General features: G+C 42.1%; 1 protein-coding gene across 20 annotated transcripts in view; it reads right to left on the bottom strand.

Annotated features, from left to right (window-relative positions):
* Nucleotides 1–20243, bottom strand: part of DIP2A (DIP2 acetate--CoA ligase A) — a 108679-nt gene that overhangs the window by 52793 nt on the left and 35643 nt on the right. For 10 of the 20 annotated variants that reach the window (XR_013530634.1, XR_013530635.1, XR_008478353.2 and 7 more), the window contains exons 4-8: nt 18263–18382; nt 16548–16799; nt 10747–10875; nt 7606–7725; nt 5724–5921 (exon numbers count right to left, since the gene is read on the bottom strand). Coding sequence is in view for 16 of the 20 variants with exons in the window: in XM_017967123.4 (XP_017822612.4) it covers nt 5724–5921; nt 7606–7725; nt 10747–10875; nt 16548–16799; nt 18263–18382 (819 nt within the window). In the remaining 4 variants the exon portion in view is untranslated. Of the gene's footprint in view, nt 1–5723; nt 5922–7605; nt 7726–10746; nt 10879–16547; nt 16800–18262; nt 18383–20243 lie in introns of all 20 variants that reach the window. The other 10 variants (XM_054249110.2, XM_035282916.3, XM_035282917.3 and 7 more) reach the window with 2 other exon arrangements.

Raw genomic sequence — 20243 nt, 5'->3', positions numbered from 1 at the left:
CACAGCCACCTTCTGCAGGACATGTGCTGAATCCTGTGGCTGTATGCAGCAGGAGACCAACAGCCCATGTGGAAAACCTCTGAAAAACAGAATGGGGTCGTTAAGAAACCATGAGGAGACCAACACCATGACTGGGAAGCCATCAGAGGAAAGAGACACATGGACACAGCAGGCACTGGCAGAAAGCCCAGGAGATCAGAGGCCGGCTGGGCCAGGTGTGGACTGGACTGCAGTGACCAGCCAGCCACTACTCTACTTGCCTAGGAGAGGAAGGGGATTTCCCTTTAAGGAAGATGACATTGTCCGGACGCTCCATACTGTTTTTATACACAACATACAATATTCAATCAAAAAGGCCAGGCCTGGTGGCTCATGCCTGTAATCCCAGCACTTTGAGACAGGCAAGTGGCTTGAGCCCGGGAGTTTGAGACCCATGGACAACACAGTGAAATCCCGTCTCTATTAAAAAATAATAACAAAAGAAAAAACTAACTGGGTGTGGTGGTGTGACCTGTAGTCCCAGATACTCAGGAGGCTATGGTGGGAGGATCACTTGAGCCCAGGAAGTCAAGGCTGCAGTGAGCCATGATCACCACTGTGCTCCAGCCTGGGCAACAGAGCAAGACTCCGTCCCACAAAAGAAAAAAAAAAAAGAGAGAAAACACAGACAAGAGCAACAGACCCAAAGGTGATCCACATATTGGTGTCAGCTAACAAAGACTTTCATTTACAATAATTAATCTGTGTATTCAAGGCAGCAGAAGAAAATATTAGGAAAATGCATGGAATAATGCGAATTTTTTCCAGAGTACCAGAATAGTAATTATAATAGAAAAATAAAAATTCTAAACTGAAAAGACAGTATCTAAAATAAGGAACTCATCAGGGTTTCACAGCAGATTAGAAATTTCAGAAGACGGGATTAAAAAATCTGAATAAAAGAAAATGGAAAATACCCAAACTGAAGTATATATATATATAAAAAATGCAAAATATAAAAAAGAACATTAAAGACATGTGGGACTCAGAGAAAAACTTTTGTGTAAGTGTAATTGGAGTCCCAGAAGGAGAGAAGAAAATAAATGAGGAAGAAGTAATATGGCAAGAGAAAATGGCTGTAATTTTTCTCAAACAGATAAAGGACATCATTTTACAGATTCAAAAAGCCCTGTGGACATCTTGAAGATTTCAAAGAACATCACAGGAAATTTTCAAAGAACATTACCTCTATAAATATGTCATAGTAAGACGGCTGCAATCCAAAGAAAAATAACATTTTTTAAGCTGCCATACACATTACTATCAAGAGAGCAACAATGGTCTGGCATCTTCTCAAAAGCCAGTAACAGTTATCTTTGCACTGCTGAAAGAAGTGCAAACACAAACACAAAATAGAACCTTCAAAAATGAAGCTGCCGGAAAACCTATAGTACAATAAACATACAGGAAGTTTTACAGGCCAGAAGGAAATGATTACTCAGGAAAATATAGAATTTCAGGAAGGAATGAATATAGTAAAAGAAATAATAAAAATGTCTGACTGATTTAAAAAAAACAAAAAAAATACAATGGGTCAGACATGAGAGATCACGCCTGTAATCCCAGCATTTTGGGAGGCTGAGGTAGGCAGACTGCTTGAATTCAGGAGTTTGAGACCAGCCGTCATATGATGAGACCTCGACTCTACTAAAAATTCAAAAAAGTAGCCAAGCATGATGGTGCGTGCCTGTGGTCCCAGCTACTAGGAAGGCTGAGGTGGGAGGATCGCCTGAGCCCTGGGGGCAGAGGTTGCAGTAAGCCAAGAACACGCCTCTACACTCCAGCCTGGGGGACCAAGCACAACCCTGTCTAAAAAAAAAAATAAACACAATGGTAGTAACACCTTACACTTTGTAAATAAATGCAGACAAACTATAAGACAAGGAGAATGTACAAAAAAAAAAAGTATGTCACAGGCTGGGTTCTTCACAAAGCAGATGCTGAGACAGGCTCAGGCCTATAAAAGGATTAGTAGAGAATAAAGATCTGTGACTGGAAAAGACAGGGAGCAAGACTGGGCAGGAGGAGCAGTCAAACCGCAATGTAGAGCTGACAGTCTCCACAAGCCCAATGTTGTTTGTAAGGAAAGTCGACGCTAACAAGAACTAGGCCCTTGTCCCACTGCCTTGCTTGGCCACTGGCCAGGGACTGCCCTGCCAATAGCATGACCTAGATTTGAATGCTGATTTAACAGGTGGAGGCTGTGAGCTAGCCACACTCCTCAAAGGCTGGCAATGAGCATCTTTCTTAAAGAATTACAGACCAATCTGCTAATGAAAACATATGTAAAAATTCTAAACGACTTATTGGCAAATCAAATCTGGGTGTATATTTAAAAGGGTAAGATATTATGACCAAGTGGGATTTATTCTAGGAATGAAGGGCTGCTTTAATTAGAAAATTAATCAAAATAATTCACCAAATTAATGGAGGAGGAAAACCATATGATCATCTTGCTAGCAGCAGAAAAAGCATCTGACAAAATTCAATCCCAACTCATAACAACTTTTAACAAACAAGAAGTAGAAGGGAACTTTCTTAATCTGACAAACAGTTTCTACCAACAAACAAGCAAACAAAACTACAGAAAACATCATACTTAATTACCACAGGCTTTTCCTCAGATGGAAAAACAGGCAAGAATGCCCACTCTTCAACATCGTTCTATTTCACACTGTACTGGAGGTTCTAGCTTGTGCAAAAAGCAAAAAAAAAAGAATAAAAATATAAGTATTGGAAAGGACAAAACAACTGTCACTGTTCATAGATAATGTGATTTTTGTAGACAGGTAATCCAAAAGATAAACAGACTACTAATTATGAGTAAACAAAGAACTAATAAGTTAACTTAGTGAGATCACTAGATACAAAGTCATTATTTTAAAATAATAATAATATAGATTGTACTTCTATATATAAGCAACAAATCAGTAGAAAAAATAAAAATTACAGCATTTGTAATAGAAATACATCCAATAAAAGATGCTCAAGACTTCTGTATTCCGAAGTATAAAAACAATACTGAGAGAAATTAAAGCAGGCCTTAAAAAAGGGGAAAATATTCCACAGTCATAAAATGGAAGTTTCATAATTGTAATACAGGTTGAGTATCCCTTATCTGAAATGCTTGAGACTAGAAGTGTTTTGGATTCCAAATTTTTTTAGATTTTGGAATATTTGCATTATATATACTTCCCAGTTGAGCATCACAAGTCCAAAAATCCGAAATCCAAAATGCTCCAATGAGCATTTTCTTTAAGCATCATGTCAGCTTCAAGCAGTTTCCGATTTTAGAGCATTCTGGATTTTCACATTTGGGATACTCTCAACCTATAAAACATTTATTCAAATTGAACTAGAGCTTCAATGCAATGCCAGTCAATATCCCAGTAGTCATTTTTATGGAAATTGACAAGTTAATTCTAAAGTTTACTTGGAAATACAAACAGCCAAGAAGAGTCAAGGCAATCCTGAGGAACAATCGCAGAGCTAGAGGACTCCTAAAGCTGTAGTAATTCTGAGTGTGGGCAGACAGCAGACTGACAAAACCCAAAGGAGCCCAGAAACAGACCCCTAAGTATACTTTCCACCTGCTATATAACAAAGTCACACTGCAGTACTTTGGGGAAAGGATTGCCTTTTCAATAAATGATACTGAGTCAATTAGATAGTCATAAGAAAAGGACTCCAACTTCATTCCATACACAAAATTAAATTCTAAATGGATCATGACACCTAAATGTAAAAAGTGTTTTAATAAGGTTTTAGAAGACCATGTAGGAGAGTATCTTTGTGACCTTAATTTGGTAAAAAGTTTCTTAACTGGACAAAAACTTAGCTACAATACAGGTAAAAGAAATAGGTAAGTTAGATTACATTAAGATTTTTCATTCATTAAAGGCCATAATTGTCTGGGTGCAGTGGCTCACGCCTGTAGTCCCAGAACTTTGAGAGGCTGTGGTGGGCGGATCACAAGGTCAAGAGATTGAGTTCATCCTGTCCAACGTAGTTAAACTCAATCTCTACTAAAATACCAAAAAAATTAGCTGGGCGTGGTGGTGCACACCTGTAGTCCCAGCTACTCGGGAGGCTGAGGCAGGAGAATCACTTGAACCCGGGAGGTGGAGATTGCAGTGAGCTGAGATGGTGCCACTGCACACCAGCCTGGCAACAGAGCAAGACACCATCTCAAAAAGAAAAAAAAAAAAAAGCCATAAATAAGTGTTAAAAGGCAATCCAAATAGTGAGAAGACATTGAAAAACATGTTAACTGACAAAATATGCCTATCTGAAACATACAAAGAAATAAGAGGCCAGGTGCAGTGGCTCACACCTGTAATCTCAGCTCCCAGCACTCTGAGAGGCTAAGATGGGAGGACTGCTTTAGCCAGGAGTTCAGTATCAGCCTGGGCAACAGAGGGAGACCCCCATCTCTACCAAAAAAAAGTTGCTCTTTTTTTTTTTTTTAATTAGCTGGGTGTGGTGATATGAGCCTATGGTCCCAGCTACTCAGGAGGCTGAGGCAGGAGTATCTCTTGAGCCCAGAAGGTCAAGGCAGCAGTGAGCTATGATTGCACCACTGCACTCCAGCCTGAGTGACAGAGTGAAACCTGTCTCAAAAAAAAGAAAAAGAAAAAGAAAACATTAGCAAACAAACAGAAAAATGAGCCAAATATTTGAACAATTCATAAAAGTGGATATTCAAACAACCAACAAGCATATGAAAAGCATAATCTGTCATCAGGCAAATGCAAATTAGCCTGCACTACAACACACCTACAAGAAAGACTATAACAAAATAAACAATATCAAAAGCTGGTGAGGATGGAGAGTAACTGGAACTCCTCATATACTCACTGCCTGTAGGAGTCAAAACTACTGTACTGCCTTTGGAAAATTGTTTGGCAGTACGTCCTAAAGCTGAACACAATTCTGCTTCTGCTTTTATACCCAGCACAAATGCCTACATCTTCTCACCAAGAGACTCACATAAACATGTCCATAACAGCACTACACACAATAGCCCCAAAGTGGAAACCACCCAAATGTCTACCTATCTAAGAGTGTGTAAATAAGTTCTAGTATATTCAGACGATAAAATAATATCCATCAATGAGAATAAACTTGAAGAACAGCTGTTTACAAAAAAATTTTAAAGCACGTAAAGCCAACAGTATGCACAGTCAGGACACTGGTTACCCTTCACGTGTGGGAGGATGTTAGTGCTGGAGGAGCAGGAGGGGCTTGGGAACCTGGCAACACTTCTGCTTGGAGTGCTGATTACAGGATCATATTCACTCTGTGAATTCATCAGGTTGTATATATGCTTACTATTTGTGTTACAAAAAAACATAATATGGAACCAAAAGATGCCAAACACAAAAAAATATATACTGCACGATTCCCCTTATACAAAGTTAAAAATAAGACAAAACTAAACTGCCTTGTTCAGAATGCATATACAGAACACTCAAAATACTAGAACCCAGAGCACTGGCAGTCACCATTCATCGGTGAGTTGTCCCCTCTGGTGGGATGGGTACCTGGTGTAGGTCAATGTTCTATTTATCTGCCAGTTGTGCTGGCTTCTCAGGAATATTATCAAGCTGTATGTCTATGCTGTGTTACATGTGTGACATTCTACAGCTAACCCAGAAGCACGACTGCTTTCTGTTAACACTTGCCATAGGTGAGAGTGTAGGTGGCCTTCCCAGTTGTATCCAAGGCAGTCAGACAGGGGGATTTGGGCTGTGTTGTGCCCCAGCGCTGCAAGGTGGCCAACAGCGATGGCGGTCGGGGGACACCTGCAGTGAGAGGCTCCCCTCTCAGCACACTCGTCTCACTTCCCTCAGGCTTTGGCTGATTTGGATCTGGTTGCTGAACTATAAGCAAAATCAAAATTTAAAAATCATCAATTCAGAGCACCATGAACACACTCGGTTTTTTAAGCATTCATAGTTTATAATTTTGTTTTTTAATTCCAACTATAAAAAGCTTACAATAATTTGTTTAGAGTTTTGCATCACAGTCACTGACCAATTAACCAAAGGACTAAAGGAACGTCAGTCATAGATGGTGACAGTTTTAAAATAAAGTTAAAAACAACCAACCATCGACTACAGCCTCACAGATAAAGGTGACCATAGACACAGGACTGTGGCACCACTACTACCCCTGGCACCACAGCAGTGAACAGCCAGGCATCCATAGCCTGAGGACCGGACCCAGTGGCCCGCTCAGACAGGAGTAAAGCAAGCAGAACCACCACTTCAGCCTAGGGATCCAAACAACTATCACCATTTTGTTCAAAGAAAAAGAATTAAAAGATTATTTGATTCTACAGCTCCTGGAAAAAGACTAGTTTAATCTTTTTTTACTTTAAAAAGAATTACTTTAATCTTTTTCCAGGAGCTCTATAACCAAAACGTGCCCAAGTGGTAAGAAACACTGCTTTAAGAGGCATTCATACCAATAAACTCTGAATTTGAAAGGCACTGTGTAATGGTTAATGTTGACGTCAACCTGACTGAATTGAAGTATGCAAAGTATTGTTCCTGGGTGTGTCTGTGAGGGTGTGGCCAAAGGTGATCAACGTTTGAGCCAGTGGACTGAGAAGGGCAGACACACCCTCAATCTGGGTGGGCACAATCTAATCAGCTGCCAGTGAGGCCAGAATAAAAGCAGCCAGAAGAACAAGGAAAGCCTAGATTGGCTTAGCTCCCAGCCTACACCTTTCTCATGCTGGATGCTTCCTGATCTCGAACACTGGACTCCAAGTTCTTCAGCTTTGGGACTGGGACTGGCTTCCTTGCTCTCAGCTTGCAGATGGCCTATTGTAGGACCTCACCTTGTCATCATGTGAGTCAATATGCCTTAATAAACTCCCCTTTATATATACATCTATCCTATTAGTTCTGTCCCTCTAGAGAACCCTGACTAATACACACTTCTGATTACAAAGGGGAAGCAATCTCCTAAAAGCCATGTCCATTCCTCTGGTGTGGAGGAGACCCTGGACTGGGTTGGTCTGCTACCAGCAGTGACCCTGTACCAGCAGCCAAGGTCTGCGAGTGGGGCCAGCGAGGGGCTCCTGTGCCTCTAACGACACTCTCACAAGCTTGTACTGGCTTCATTGCTGGTTTCTTTCTGTGTCTTGCTAGTTTTCTTTTTTAAAAAAATATATTTATATTCTTTCTTTCTAAATATGTATTTCATTTATAGAATGAGAGGCTAAAATTCTGAAAATTAAATACTTTAAAACCATGAGAAGGTAAGTATTTCAGAGTTAAAATTTAAATAAAAATTTAAATAACATTAAGTTAAAACCTTCGAAGTATTTTTATGAAATGCTAAGTCACTTTAATATGAGCAGCAAATTTTCTACCTGCTTAAATGAAGGAAGCAGTCATGTGATTCTAAATTCACCATCATACACAGTGACCACCGAGTCTGGAAACAGAATATTTACAGCCATAACCATGTATAATACACATTTGTCTGTGTTTCTCAATTTCCTGGCCACCCTGTTCATACAAACACAAAAGCTCAAAGTTGGACAACTCTTACCTTCCAACAATTCCTCAAAATCGTCTACAAAGAACTCCTTCAGTGGGGGGCGCTTTGGCCTCTTCAGGGTGTTAAGAAGCTGTTGGATTTTGGAGGACACTCTGCTGTTCACGGGGACACCTGTCATGGGAAAGACAGAGGAGCAATGAGGCCAGGACACATCGCACCCTTTGGAGAAGTGGACACAGGTGTAAGGCCCAAGGACAAAGCACCTGATTCATCAGTTTACAAATCCATCCACGTGCGGACCCCACTGGGCAGTCATTTTGGAATTAATTCATTCAGCAACCACTTACTGAATGCCTTCCAGGAAACAGGACTTGTTCTAAGCTGGCAGTTTCTAAAATGGTCCAGGGACCCCTGGGGCATCCAAGACCCTTTCAGGAGGTTTATGAGGTTACGACTATTCCATGGTAACGTTAAGAAGCCATTTGCCAGCTGGGCGGTGGCTCACGCCTGTAATCCCAGCCAAAGTGGCAGAGGATTGCTTGAGGCCAGAAGTTTAAGACTAGCCTGTTTAACATAGCAAGATCCTGTCTCTACAAAAAATTTTAAAAATTAAAAATTATCTGGATGTGGTGGCTTGCCCTGTAGTCCCAACTCCTTGGGAGGCTGAGGAGGAACTGCTTGAGTCCAGAAGTTCCAGGCTGCGGTGAGCCATGATCTTGACACTGCCCTCCATCCTGGGCAACAGAGTCTCTATTTAAAAAAAAAAAAATAATAAGGGGCTGGGCACAGTGGCTCACTCCTGTAATCTCAGCACTTTGGGAGGCCGATGTGGGTGGATCACCTGAAGTCAGGAGTTCAAGAACAGCCTGGCCAACATGGTGAAACCCTGTCTCTACTAAAAATACAAAAGTTAACTGGACGTGGTGGCACATACCTATAATCCCAGCTACTTGGGAGGCTGAGGCAGGAGAATCACTTGAACCTGGAAGGCAGAGGTTGCAGTGAGCCTTAAACCCTGTCTGTACTAAAAATACAAAAATTAGCCAGACAGGGTGGTTACCCAGGCATGGTGGTACATGCCTGTAATCCCAGCTACTCGAGAGGCTGAGGCAGGAGAATCTCTTGAACCTGGAAGGTGGAGGTTGCAGTGAGCCAAGATCGAGCCACTGAACTCTAGCCTGGGTGACAGAGTGAATCTCCATCTCAAAAAGAAAAAATAAGCAAGAAAACAAGCACAATTTTTAAAAACAGGCAAAAGTATAACAGATACTTTCCCTGCAAAGATACACAGATGGCCAACAGGTACATAGAAAGATGCTCAACACACCATCATCCATTAGGGAAATGCAAATTAAAACTTTAATGCGATACTTCTACATGCCTATTAGGATGGTTAACATAATACCAACTGTTGGAGAGGGTGTGGAGGAACTGGTACTCTCACTACTAATAATGAGAATGTAAAATGGTACAAACACTTTAGAAAACAGTGTGGCAGTTTCTCAAAAAGTTAAAATAGGCTGGGCACAGTGGCTCACGCCTATAATCCCAGCACTTTAGGTGGCCAGGGTGGGTGGATCACCTGAAGCCAGGAGTTTGAGACCAGCCTGGACAACATGGTGAAACCCCATCTCCACTGAAAATACAAAAATTAACTGGGCATGGTAGCACATGCCTGTAATCCCAGCTATTCAGGAGGCTGAGGCATGAGAATCGCTTGAACCCAGGATGGGGAGGTTGCAGTGAGCCAAGATCATGCCACTGCACTCTAGCCTGGGCAACAGAGTGAGACTCAGTCTCCAAAAAAAAGTTAAAACACACTTTATATTTTTTTATTAAAAATATAATTCAGCCATTCTACTTTGGGTCTACTAGGTATTGATCCAAAAGAAATAAAAACACGTCAAAGCAAAAACGTGTACAAGATTGATTAATCATAGCAGCTTTACTTTTAACAGGCCCAAACTAGAAACAACCTAAATACACATTAACAGGTGAATAAACTGTAGTGCATACATCTAATGAAATATTACTCAATGAAAAGGAGTAACTATTGACACAAGAACATGAATGAATCTCAAAATAACTATGGAGAGTGGTATAAGCCAAACCATAAAAGTAAAACTATGTGATTCCATTTACATAAAATTCTAGAAAATGCAATCTAATCTATAGTGACAGAAAGTAAATCGGTGGTTGCCTGAAGGGTAGAGAGAAAGCCAGAAAGATTCAAAGAGGGGATGATCATGGAACACAAGGACACTTTTGGGCGTGCTGGATGTGGTCACTATCTTGATTGTAGTGATGCTTTCACAGGTGTACAAATGTCTTAAAATTTATAAAATTGTACACTTTAAATATGTGCAATTCATTATGTCAATTACCCTTCAATTAAGCTCTTAATTTTTTTAAATATAAAGAGTAATAAATTGAATTAAAAACACATCTAGCCAATGTATAGACTACTTCATGTTGATTCAGTATTAGTCTTCTGCCTCTGGACAAGGAGATGAAAGCCCTCAACAAAATCTGATACCCTGTTTGGGAGTACCAAAATATATGATAGGCCCTAGCTCTGAGCTCCTCTAAATTTTTCTGTGATTTAAATTGGTATTTTGGGGGAAAAAAACTGACGTGATTTTGATAAAAGACATGGAAGACTGTTTCAAAAAGAAATGGTATAAATGAGGACATCATGAAAGCGATACTGACATCTCTGAGCCTGCACATGGGAAACCGTGATTGCTGTTGTACCGATTTCACAGGCTGCTGAGGATGGAGAGTGTAGGGGGCTGTTCTGTCACAGGTGGGTGTGCGCACTCGCACTGACTAAGTTGCTCTGTCTGCCACATTGAATCTAAATAAAGAAACTTCCCACAGCTTCTCATTTCCCTACTATATTGCAGATTGAAACTCCTTTTGCATCCTATCTAAATGTGGAAGTCTTTTCCCTCCCTACTCTCCTTGTTCCCCCCTGACCAATTCCATAGATATTTCCAATTATTTCTCCACATGATGCTTTCTGTAATAACATTAACTGCACACACTGGTTTCCATTTATCTGCACTGATTGATTAAAACTGATGGCTGGCTTGGGTTTGCTACAGTAAACACATTAAAACTGTATTCAATACCTGAAGAGAAAAAACCTGTGCTCTGCTGTTTCCCAAGGAGAAAGAGAGGCATGCTCACCATCTGCTGTTTCCAGCATGCTCCCGCTGCAACCCCGAGGAACACTTCTCACAGAAGCCACCTGCGGACGCTCGAAGTATGAATGCTCCACGAGGCCCGTGGTGACATCAGGAGGGGCAGAATGCAGATCTGCTTTTGAAAAACACACCCAAAATGAAAGTGGCGGTTAAGGCAAAGGAGTATTAAGCTGCTCTTCAAACCCCATTAGTCTAAAGCTCCATTAGCTGAGCTCTAAGTGGGGAGAGTGTGGTATTCTGATTAATTTTGTTTTCTTGGCTGACCAAAGGCATACTGGGAAACTATGAACTCCCAGACACGTTACGCAGAGATCACGTGCACGTGGGTGGCTCGACTCTCAAAGGGATCCAGATTCAGAACCACCAACTTCAGCACAGAGAAAGGCACAAAGTAAACCTGCCTGTCACAATAACCTGATGAGATTTGTTAGAAATTCCCTCAAGGGGCTGGGTGCGATGGCTCAGGCCTGTAATCCCAACACCTGGGGAGGCCAAGGTAGGCAGATCACCTGAGGTCAGGAGTTCAAGACCAGCCTGGCCAACTTGGCAAAACCCCATCTCTAGTAAAAATACAAAAATTACCCGGACGTGGTGGCGCATGCCTGTAATACCAGCTACTGGGGAGGCTAAGGCAGGAGAATTGCTTGAACCCAGAAGGCAGAGTTTGCAGTGAGCTGAGATAGCACCACTGCACTATAACCTGGGCAACAGAGTGACACTCTATCTCAAAAATAATAATAAATTCCTTCAAGGAAGCAAAAACAAGTTTGAAATCAATGGTCATCTGTACATTTTTTTTTTAACATTATGAAAATAACAGCCAGGCTCATATAAATTGCTACAACCCCCAAAAAAGTATGCTGAACACCATACCTTTGCAGTCCTGAAAGAATAAAACTACAGAAATTAAAACTCCCCCCCACTGTCAGTTAAAATATCTGCAAAACTAAGAGACCACAATCAAGTTGTTGTTCTTTTTTCTGAGACAGAGTCTCACTCTATCACCGCCCAGTCTGGAATGCAGTGGCATGATCTCGGCTCACTGCAACCTCCGCCTCCTGGGTTCCAGTGATTCTCCTGTCTCAGCCCCTTGAGTAGCTGAGATTACAGGCGTGCACCACTACTCCTGGCCAATTTCTGTATTTTCAGTACAGACGGGGTTTCACCATGTCGGCCAAGCTGGTCTCGATCTCCTGGAGTCAAGTGACCCACCCAGCCCAGTCCCCCGAAGTGCTGGATTTACAGGTGTGAACCACCATGCCTGGCCACAATCAAGTTCTTAAAGTAGAATTGGTGTAACACTTAAAAACAGACATCACTCCTTTCATTGGCTGAATGTACATTTCTGTGTTTAATTTCTGTGGTACAGCCTATCTGCTCAGAATGCTAGCTGACTACAAGTTCCACTAGGAACTTTGGTAGTAATTGGGTCTACCACTAGGAAAGGCACTTCGTCTGTATGACTATAGAAACTGTGTTGTACCACACATGGACACAGGGAGAGGAGGATCATACACTGAGGTCAGCTGGCAGGCTAGGGGAGGGACGGGAGGGCGTGTGGAGGGTGGGGAGGAATAACGTGGGGAGAAATGCCAGATATGATATAGATAATGGGGGAATGGAGGCAGCAACCCACCTTGCCATGTATGTACCTAAGCAACAACCCTACATGATCTGCACCTCTGCCCCAGAACCAGAAGAATAGTAAAAAAATAAAAAGAAAAAAAGAAATTGTGTTCTATCACAATACTGAATACAGATACTCGCCCACTTACAAGAATCAACACTGGGGCCAACATGCTAGCTCACACCTATAATCCCAGCACTTTGGGAGGTCGAGGCAGGCAGATTAGCCGAGGTCAGAAGTTCGAGACCAGCCTGGCCAACAAGGAGGAACCCTGTCTCTACTAAATATAAAAAAATTAGCTGGGTGTGGTGGCACATGCCTGTAGTCCCAGGTACTTGGGAGACTGTGGCAAGAGAATCACTTGAACTTGGGAGGCGGATGTTGCAGTGAGCCGAGATTGCACTACTGCACTCCAGCCTGGGGGACACAGCGAGACTCTGTCTCAAAATAAATAAATAAATAAATAAATAAGAGTCAACATTGGCTGGGTGAAGTGGTTCACACGTACAATCCCAGCACTTTGGGAGGCTGAGGCAGGAGGATCACTTGAACCTAGAAATTTGAGAACAGCCTGGGCAACATAGCAAGATCCCATCTCTTAAAAAAAAAAAAAAAAACAACACAGCTGGACATGATGGCAGACACCTATGGTCCCAGCTACTTGGGAGGCTGAGGTAAAAGGATCACTGGACCCAGGAGTTCTAGGCTACAGTGAGCTAGGACCACACCACTGCACTCTAGCCTGTGCCACAGAGTGAGACCTTATCTCAAAAAAAAAAAAAAAAAAAAAAAAAAATCAACACTAGTCTATGTTAGGTAGAGACGACTAGCAATGTTCAACATTTTAAGGAATGTACCTGTTAGTCTCACTGTGGTACTCCCAGGTACAATGTAAAGCAGTAACTTTCTACTAGGGTTGTAGAAAGCTGAAGTATATGAAAGCACAAAGTCACTATCTGCACAGCAGAATATACCTTTAAAAAAATACTAAATCATTAGTTTTCACAACCCTTGAAAAACCCTGATGCTGACCAAATTAGCATTTTAAAGTATGTATATCAGGAGGTTCCTTTAGTTTAAAAAGAAATTTCCCCACTCTTCCAAATCTGGTGAAAAGAATGATTTTAAAAATATATATGGAAAAAAAGGTATATATGGTATACGTATATGTACTACAGATAGTTTTTTAAATTGCTATATAATGGCTGGGAGCAGTGGCTCATGCCTGTAATTCCAACATTTTGAAAGGCCAAGGCATGAGGATCACTTGAGCCCAGGAGTTCAAGACTAGCTTGGACAACATAGTGAAACCCCATCTCTACAAAAAAAATTCCAAATTTAGCTGGGCATGGTGGCATTTACTCATAGTCCAGCTACTCAGGAGGCTAAAGTGTGAGAGTTTCTTAAGCCCATGAGTTCAAGGCTGCAGTGAACTGTGATCATGCCACTGTACTCGAGTGAGGGTGACAGGGCAAGACCCTGTGTCTAGGGAAAAAAAATAAAACAGCTGCATAAAAATAAACAAAAGCTACATTCAAAATAAAAATAAACTACTATAATGAAAAGTACTGCTTTTAAAAATAGGTATTTATATTTGTATAAAAATGTTTAATATATTTTATTTCCTTTATCCACAACTAAAAGTGATATTTTAAAAAATTATCTTTAACTGATATGTTCTACCTTAAATTTTTTGCTTAATATGGCCTTCCTTTCCATGTTTCTTTCCTTTGTTTAAATTGAAGACACATCTAGTATTAGAAAATAAAACAAAGGATGATTTCTGTAATAAGAAGAGGAAAGTTGAGTATTTTTCAGATTTAGAAATTCAAATTAACTATGTCCAGGGAACATTCAGGATGTGGGTAGCTATAATTTGTACAAAACTATAATCCTGTAAATAAGCTATTCAGTAACGTCCAGGTTAAGAATTTGTTTAATTAATAGAATTGATCATAAAATGTCCATGGTGGGACTAGCAGGTAAGAAAGGAAGAGATCATTACAGCTACACTTGCAGGAGTCAGAACTTGTCTTCCCTCAACACAGGTAATAAACCTACATTATAAATAATTGCAGCCAAGTCCTTTTCAGAGAATGAAAACATCTAATTCAAACACACATTAGAGTTAAATGCTTTGTTTAAACCCACCCACCATCACTGGATTGAGGGCTGTACAGTTAAACAGTCTGAACTGTGGCTAATTTTTCATGCTGAATAAAGCTTTTATTTCTAAAATAAAAATTCCTCATCACCAGGAACAGTGCTGAGACGGCTCAGCAAGGGCTAACAAACTCAAACTAGAAATGTCTGCTCTCCTGCACCATCTCACCTAGAAAGGAACTTCTGGGAGAAGAAATGAAGTAAGAGAACATTTAAAACTACTTTTTTCCTGCACCTGCCTCAGAATTGGAGTTAACTACCTATTTCTATAAAGTTAAACCTCCAATGATGAACAGGGAAGGAAAATAATGGTGCAAAAGCTGTTTTCAAGGTATGGACGGTACACCTCCCAGGAAAGGTGGGCAGCAGCGTCTGGCCATGGAACACCCAGGAAAGCTACAGAAATAATCTGGGCAGGCCATTTTCCAAAAAGGTGCTTTCTCTGTGGAAAACGCTGCCTTCTCCTCCTACCTCGGCAGTCTTGGCAGTTCCTCTATGAGCTGGAAGCAATGTGGAGTCAGAGCAGGGCACTGTGAGCTTTCATCTGAGACTGACACCTCAGAAGAAGGACACATGTTAAACACACAGATGTACTGACTCAAACAAATAAAAAATGAAGAGCACTAGTGACGCGCCCTACAGAGGACGCTGACACAGAAGCTGTGGGCCACTCAACGTACCCAATTTGTCCCCAGTCCAGCCAAGTGACCAAGATTTTACAGAAAAAAACTCAGCACACGAGCCCAGTAATAGCCTGAGGTGGCCCATGGGGACCCCACCATAAACAGCAGCCTGTCATGGTTGCACTGCAGGTGCTCACCATTTCAGTTTTGGCAGAAAAGCAACTGAAAGCAAAGAAACTGAACAGGAATCAAGAAAATGGTATTGGCCCTGGCTTCACCACTTAGGCTGCTGTCTGATCTTAGGCAACTCACAATCACTCGACTTTTTGTCTTCCTTCCTCATCTAGGAAAAGAAAGGAGGGAATTAAGATAAGTCTTCAACAATATTGATTGTATTTTAAGACACTTGTGCAAGAATGTATGTGGGCTTCACATGCCAGCTACATACAGCTAACTGTGCTGCCACTTTAGTTAAATAAATTGAATTTCAAAGGATGAAAGGTTTGTACTTTTTTCATTTCTAAGATGAATATAATTCAAATGACTGTATGATTTGGGAAAGATCCATGCATCCATATGATCAGCTCTGACTGATACCTTTTCAGGAGGAAGGCTGTCTAACCTGGTATCTGGAGGAGTAAAGGCCAGACCACACTGCAGCCTTCTTCCCCCACCTCAGAATTCCAGCCAGGTACCGAAACCACCAACAGCCCTGCAGCTATGAACATACAGCCAAGAGGAATGGCATGGAAAACAGAGAGGCAGCCAGGTCAAGGGTGATGGTTACAGCCACCAGCAGGTATGTATGTGTGCTGGCTATCCACTCCTCCACCTGCTATGCGCACCAGCTGCCCCTCAAGAGCAGAAAAGGGTGTTATGACATTGAGAAACGCCACACCCTTCTAAGGGACTATGAGGGAGGCCCCATTCTCCAAAGGCCTAGGACTGCCAAATCACAAAAGCAACAAGAATTTGTTACCAAAAGGACATTTTCCAGATGAAAAAGAGGTAGGTCTTAGTGGGGAAAAATTTTGCAACTGAGCTGTATTGTTCAAAAGGTTTTTAGGGGTTTAATCTGAATGATGAATTAACCAAATATTATCCTCATCTCTTTTAAGAAATTATTAAAAGCTCAAACCCCGTTTACTGTTTCAGGCAGATAACCCAGCATGGGCTATCTGGGTTGTGTGACCTCAGTCACTGGGAGAGCACTCAGGCCTGCAGCTCAGTCTGCAGGGAGTCACCCAGCCCAGGTGCGCTCCACCTCCTCCTTGAAAAGGAGCGGTGCTGCTGCTGGGGCTTGGCACCTCGATCCTGGACACTCCTGATCCCACTCTGCTGGCACTGGGGCCACAGCAGCTTGTTACTGACCTATGTGGGTGTGGGCCTCAAGGCTTGCGAGTGCAGTGGCAGCGGCGGCCCCCGGGGTGGCTGCAGCACTGGGAGCAGCGGTGGGTCTCCCTCCCGGGTGAGATGAGGTGGAGGATGCAGAGGATGAGGTGGACGAGCCCTGAATGACCCGGTCGAGCCAGGGCTCGACGCTGGAATGGCTCTGGAGCGGAGTGGAGGTGAGTCGCCCAGGTCGCCGTAAAGAGCCCTCATCTTCTGAGGCAGATGACGTGTCTGTGGTTAAAATAATGATGACAGGCATGATGTTGGGATGAGTCAAGAGAAGGACAGAGTTCCCACTCGCACTGAAGCCTCCCAGGCCTGTGTGCAGCATGCCTCTGTACACCTGGGACAGCTCTGCCCAGACAAAGCCATGCAGTCGCCTCGAAGGTCACCCTTAATCTAGAAGGGTATGCAAGGAGGCCTACTGTGGAGAAAATGATTCCATGAGCCCCCAGCTCCCCAGAAGCCACACACACTCAAAGTGAAGACACTGTCTTGTCTCCTAAACGGCTTCAGCATATACCTTGGTGGGGTCCTGAGTACCAAAGAATACCCTGACTGGTAAGCATTCTGTGAATATCCAGTGCTGCGCTGCATGTCCACACAGAGTCAGACACCATATCCACACATCAGTCAACATCACCCTGGAGCAAGACTGCACCCACCCCTACACCTTGGAGGTAGAGAGGCCGCATCCTGGCCTGTGCATGGCCGCAACAACAACGTGGTGGCCATGGGAGGCCTGCAGCCCTGTCTACATGCATCCTTTCAGGGGAATCATTTGAACTAGCTCTAAAAAGAATTCCTTCCCCAAGACAACTGCTTCAGTCAACAAAATTAATTGTAAGTTAAGGTTTCTTCAAGTCAGCACGACTGTACGTTTATTACGGGTTTTAAAATTATTAAAATATTATTTTAAAATTAGATGATATCTATAGCTATATTTAGTAGAAACAATTATTTGACAACCATTTCTAAGATTTTTTTCAACAATAAATTTCTTTTGTTTTAAGCAAGAAAGCATTACCAAAACCACTAAATCATCTTGTGAATCTGGCGTGTCTGGTTTTATTGTATAGTATGTCCAAATGCATCAAACCAAAAATGGGTGTCACTATTTTTGTTACTTAAATACATGACAACAATGCAAGTTCATGAATGTGAAGTCATTAGACACTATCAACATCCTGTACGGTTTAACAGGAAGACTAAAATACATTATTGCTAGAGAGAAAACTCACATAAAAATTTTTATTTCTAATGGTACCAACAAGACAACAACAAAATAAGCCCCAAAACTTTCCAAATAGTCTTATACTATTGCATGTAAGTCCCGGTTACAACCTGTGAAGTTACAGGTAATCAGATGAGAATAACTGTAAAATTCTTAATTCAGGAAGCTTTAGCTTAGTGCTTATTTTAGTTTCCTCTCTTTACTAAAAGACATAAATAGCAACTTCGTGTCCACATAAAAAGTCTTATAGAAAGCAAATACCCATTTGCCTAAGAACACTATGTACACCATAGATTTTCAGGTAAGGAATATGAGCATATGCAAACATTTTTAATCTCCAGACATGTCCAGTCCATCCTACAGGCCAGACGGCTATTCCAAACTCAACGGGAGGCAAACAGGACAACATGAGGCCTGTGAACCACTCAAAAATGCCACTCCTGACACTGATTATCAATACCTGGAGGGGTGTAGGTCTCCACAGACGAATGCACAAGGACAGAACGTCTTTTTGAAGGCATGGGCATCTTCCTCTCTTTGTACTTGGCCAAAGCTGCTTGCACGGCTTCAGTGTGGACATCTACGCGGGAACAGCAGTAACAATACTTTTTACAAGATTAGTTATAAAGTAACAAACTAAGTTTCATGTTTTTGTTTGTTTTCAATGGGGGTAAAAAGATAGAAGCTCTCTCTGTCTATCCCCACATGCTGGTCCTAGATTTCTTTAAATATTCCTTTGTTTGTAGATCTAACTTTGGAATCATGTAAAATATTTCCACAGTTATAAATCAAAACTGAGTAAAAGAGAAATCCCCAAAATCGAAAATAAAGTGAAACAAATGAGCCTAAATGTGTATCTAGTTGTTGGTTTAAACCAAGCTTGTTCAACCCAGAGCCCATGGGCTCAGGAGGGCTTTCAATGCAGCCCAACACAAATTTGTAAAATTTTTTAAAACATGAGATTTGGCCAGGAATGGTGGCTCATGCCTGTAATCCCAGCACTTTGAGAGGCCAAGACCAGTGAATCACCTGAGGTCAGGAGTTCAAGATCAGCCTGACCAGCATGGCACAACCCTGTATCTACTAAAAATTACAAAATTCGCTGGGCATGGTGGCAGGCACCTGTAATCCCAGCTACTCTGGAGACTGAGGCAGGAGAATCGCTTGAACTGAGGAGGCGGAGGTTGTGGTGAGCCAAGATCGCACCATTGCACTCCAGCCTGGGCAACAAGAGCAAAACTCTGCCTCAAAAAAAAAGAGAGAGAGACAGAGAGAAAGAAAAACAGGAAGAAGAAAAGAAAAGAGGTGAAGTACAGACCCTGCAGTCCTGAATCTGATAGACCACGTCACTACAAAGAGATGTGGTACCCTGTCTTTTAGAAGTCTGTCTTACCCCTGTACATTGAAAATGCCTACAAACAACAACCAGCCCAATAGCAATCAGCATCCCTAGTGCCCAGACTGTGGTCTTGAAACACCATCCTCACTTAAAAACACCCTGAGAAGGCCAGGTGTGGTGGCTCATGCCTGTAATCCTAGCACTTTGGGAGGCCAAGGTGGGCGGATCACCTGAGGTCAGGAATTTGAGATCAGCCGGTCAACACGGTGAAACCCCATCTGTACTAAAAATACAAAAATTAGCTGGGCATAGTGGCACGTGTCTGTAATCCCAGCTACCTGGGAAGCTGAGGTAGGATAATTGCTAGAACCCAGGAGGCAGAGACTGCAGTGAGCCAAGATCATGCACTCCAGCCTGGGTGACAGCAAGACCCTGTCTCAAAAAAAAAAAAAAAAGCACAAAACAAACAAACAAAAAAAAAACCACCCTGAGAAATGACAGATTCTGGATCTGGAGTAGGGAAAGAAATACCCAGGATGAGCCTAGGGCTTCTTCTTGTGCCTTAGTCTCCAGAGTACATGGGACTACAGGTATGTGCCGCCACGCCTGGCTAATTTTAGTATTTTTAGTAGAGATGGGGTTTTGCCATGTTGGTCAGGCTGGTCTCAAACTCCTGGCCTCAAGCAGCAATCCACCTGCCTCAGCCTCCCAAAGTGCTGGAATTACAGGTGTGGGCCACCGCAGCAGCCATAATGCCTCTTCTTATAAGGACACTAATACCATCGTGAGGGCTCCACCCCCATGATCTCATCTAAACCTAATTACCTCCCAAAGGACCAAATTCCAAACATCATCCCACTGGGGTTAGGCTTCAACATATGAATTTCAGAGAGGAGATATAATCCAGTTCACAGAATAGTGATAAAGAGAAAAATCTTAAAGGAGCCGGAGAAAAACAGACACATTGGATAACAGAACACATATACGAAACAAAGTTGAAAGACTAACACTACTGATTTTAACACTTACTAAGGTACAATCATCAAGAGAACATTGTTCTGCCACAAAGACAGATAAGGGCCAGGCGTGGTGACTCACACCT

This window comes from Callithrix jacchus, chromosome 21, assembly GCF_049354715.1.
Source record: "Callithrix jacchus isolate 240 chromosome 21, calJac240_pri, whole genome shotgun sequence".
Taxonomy (NCBI): Eukaryota; Metazoa; Chordata; class Mammalia; order Primates; family Cebidae; genus Callithrix; species Callithrix jacchus.
Note: the sequence above shows the minus strand (reverse complement) of the source record. Positions and strands in the feature narration are given on the sequence as shown.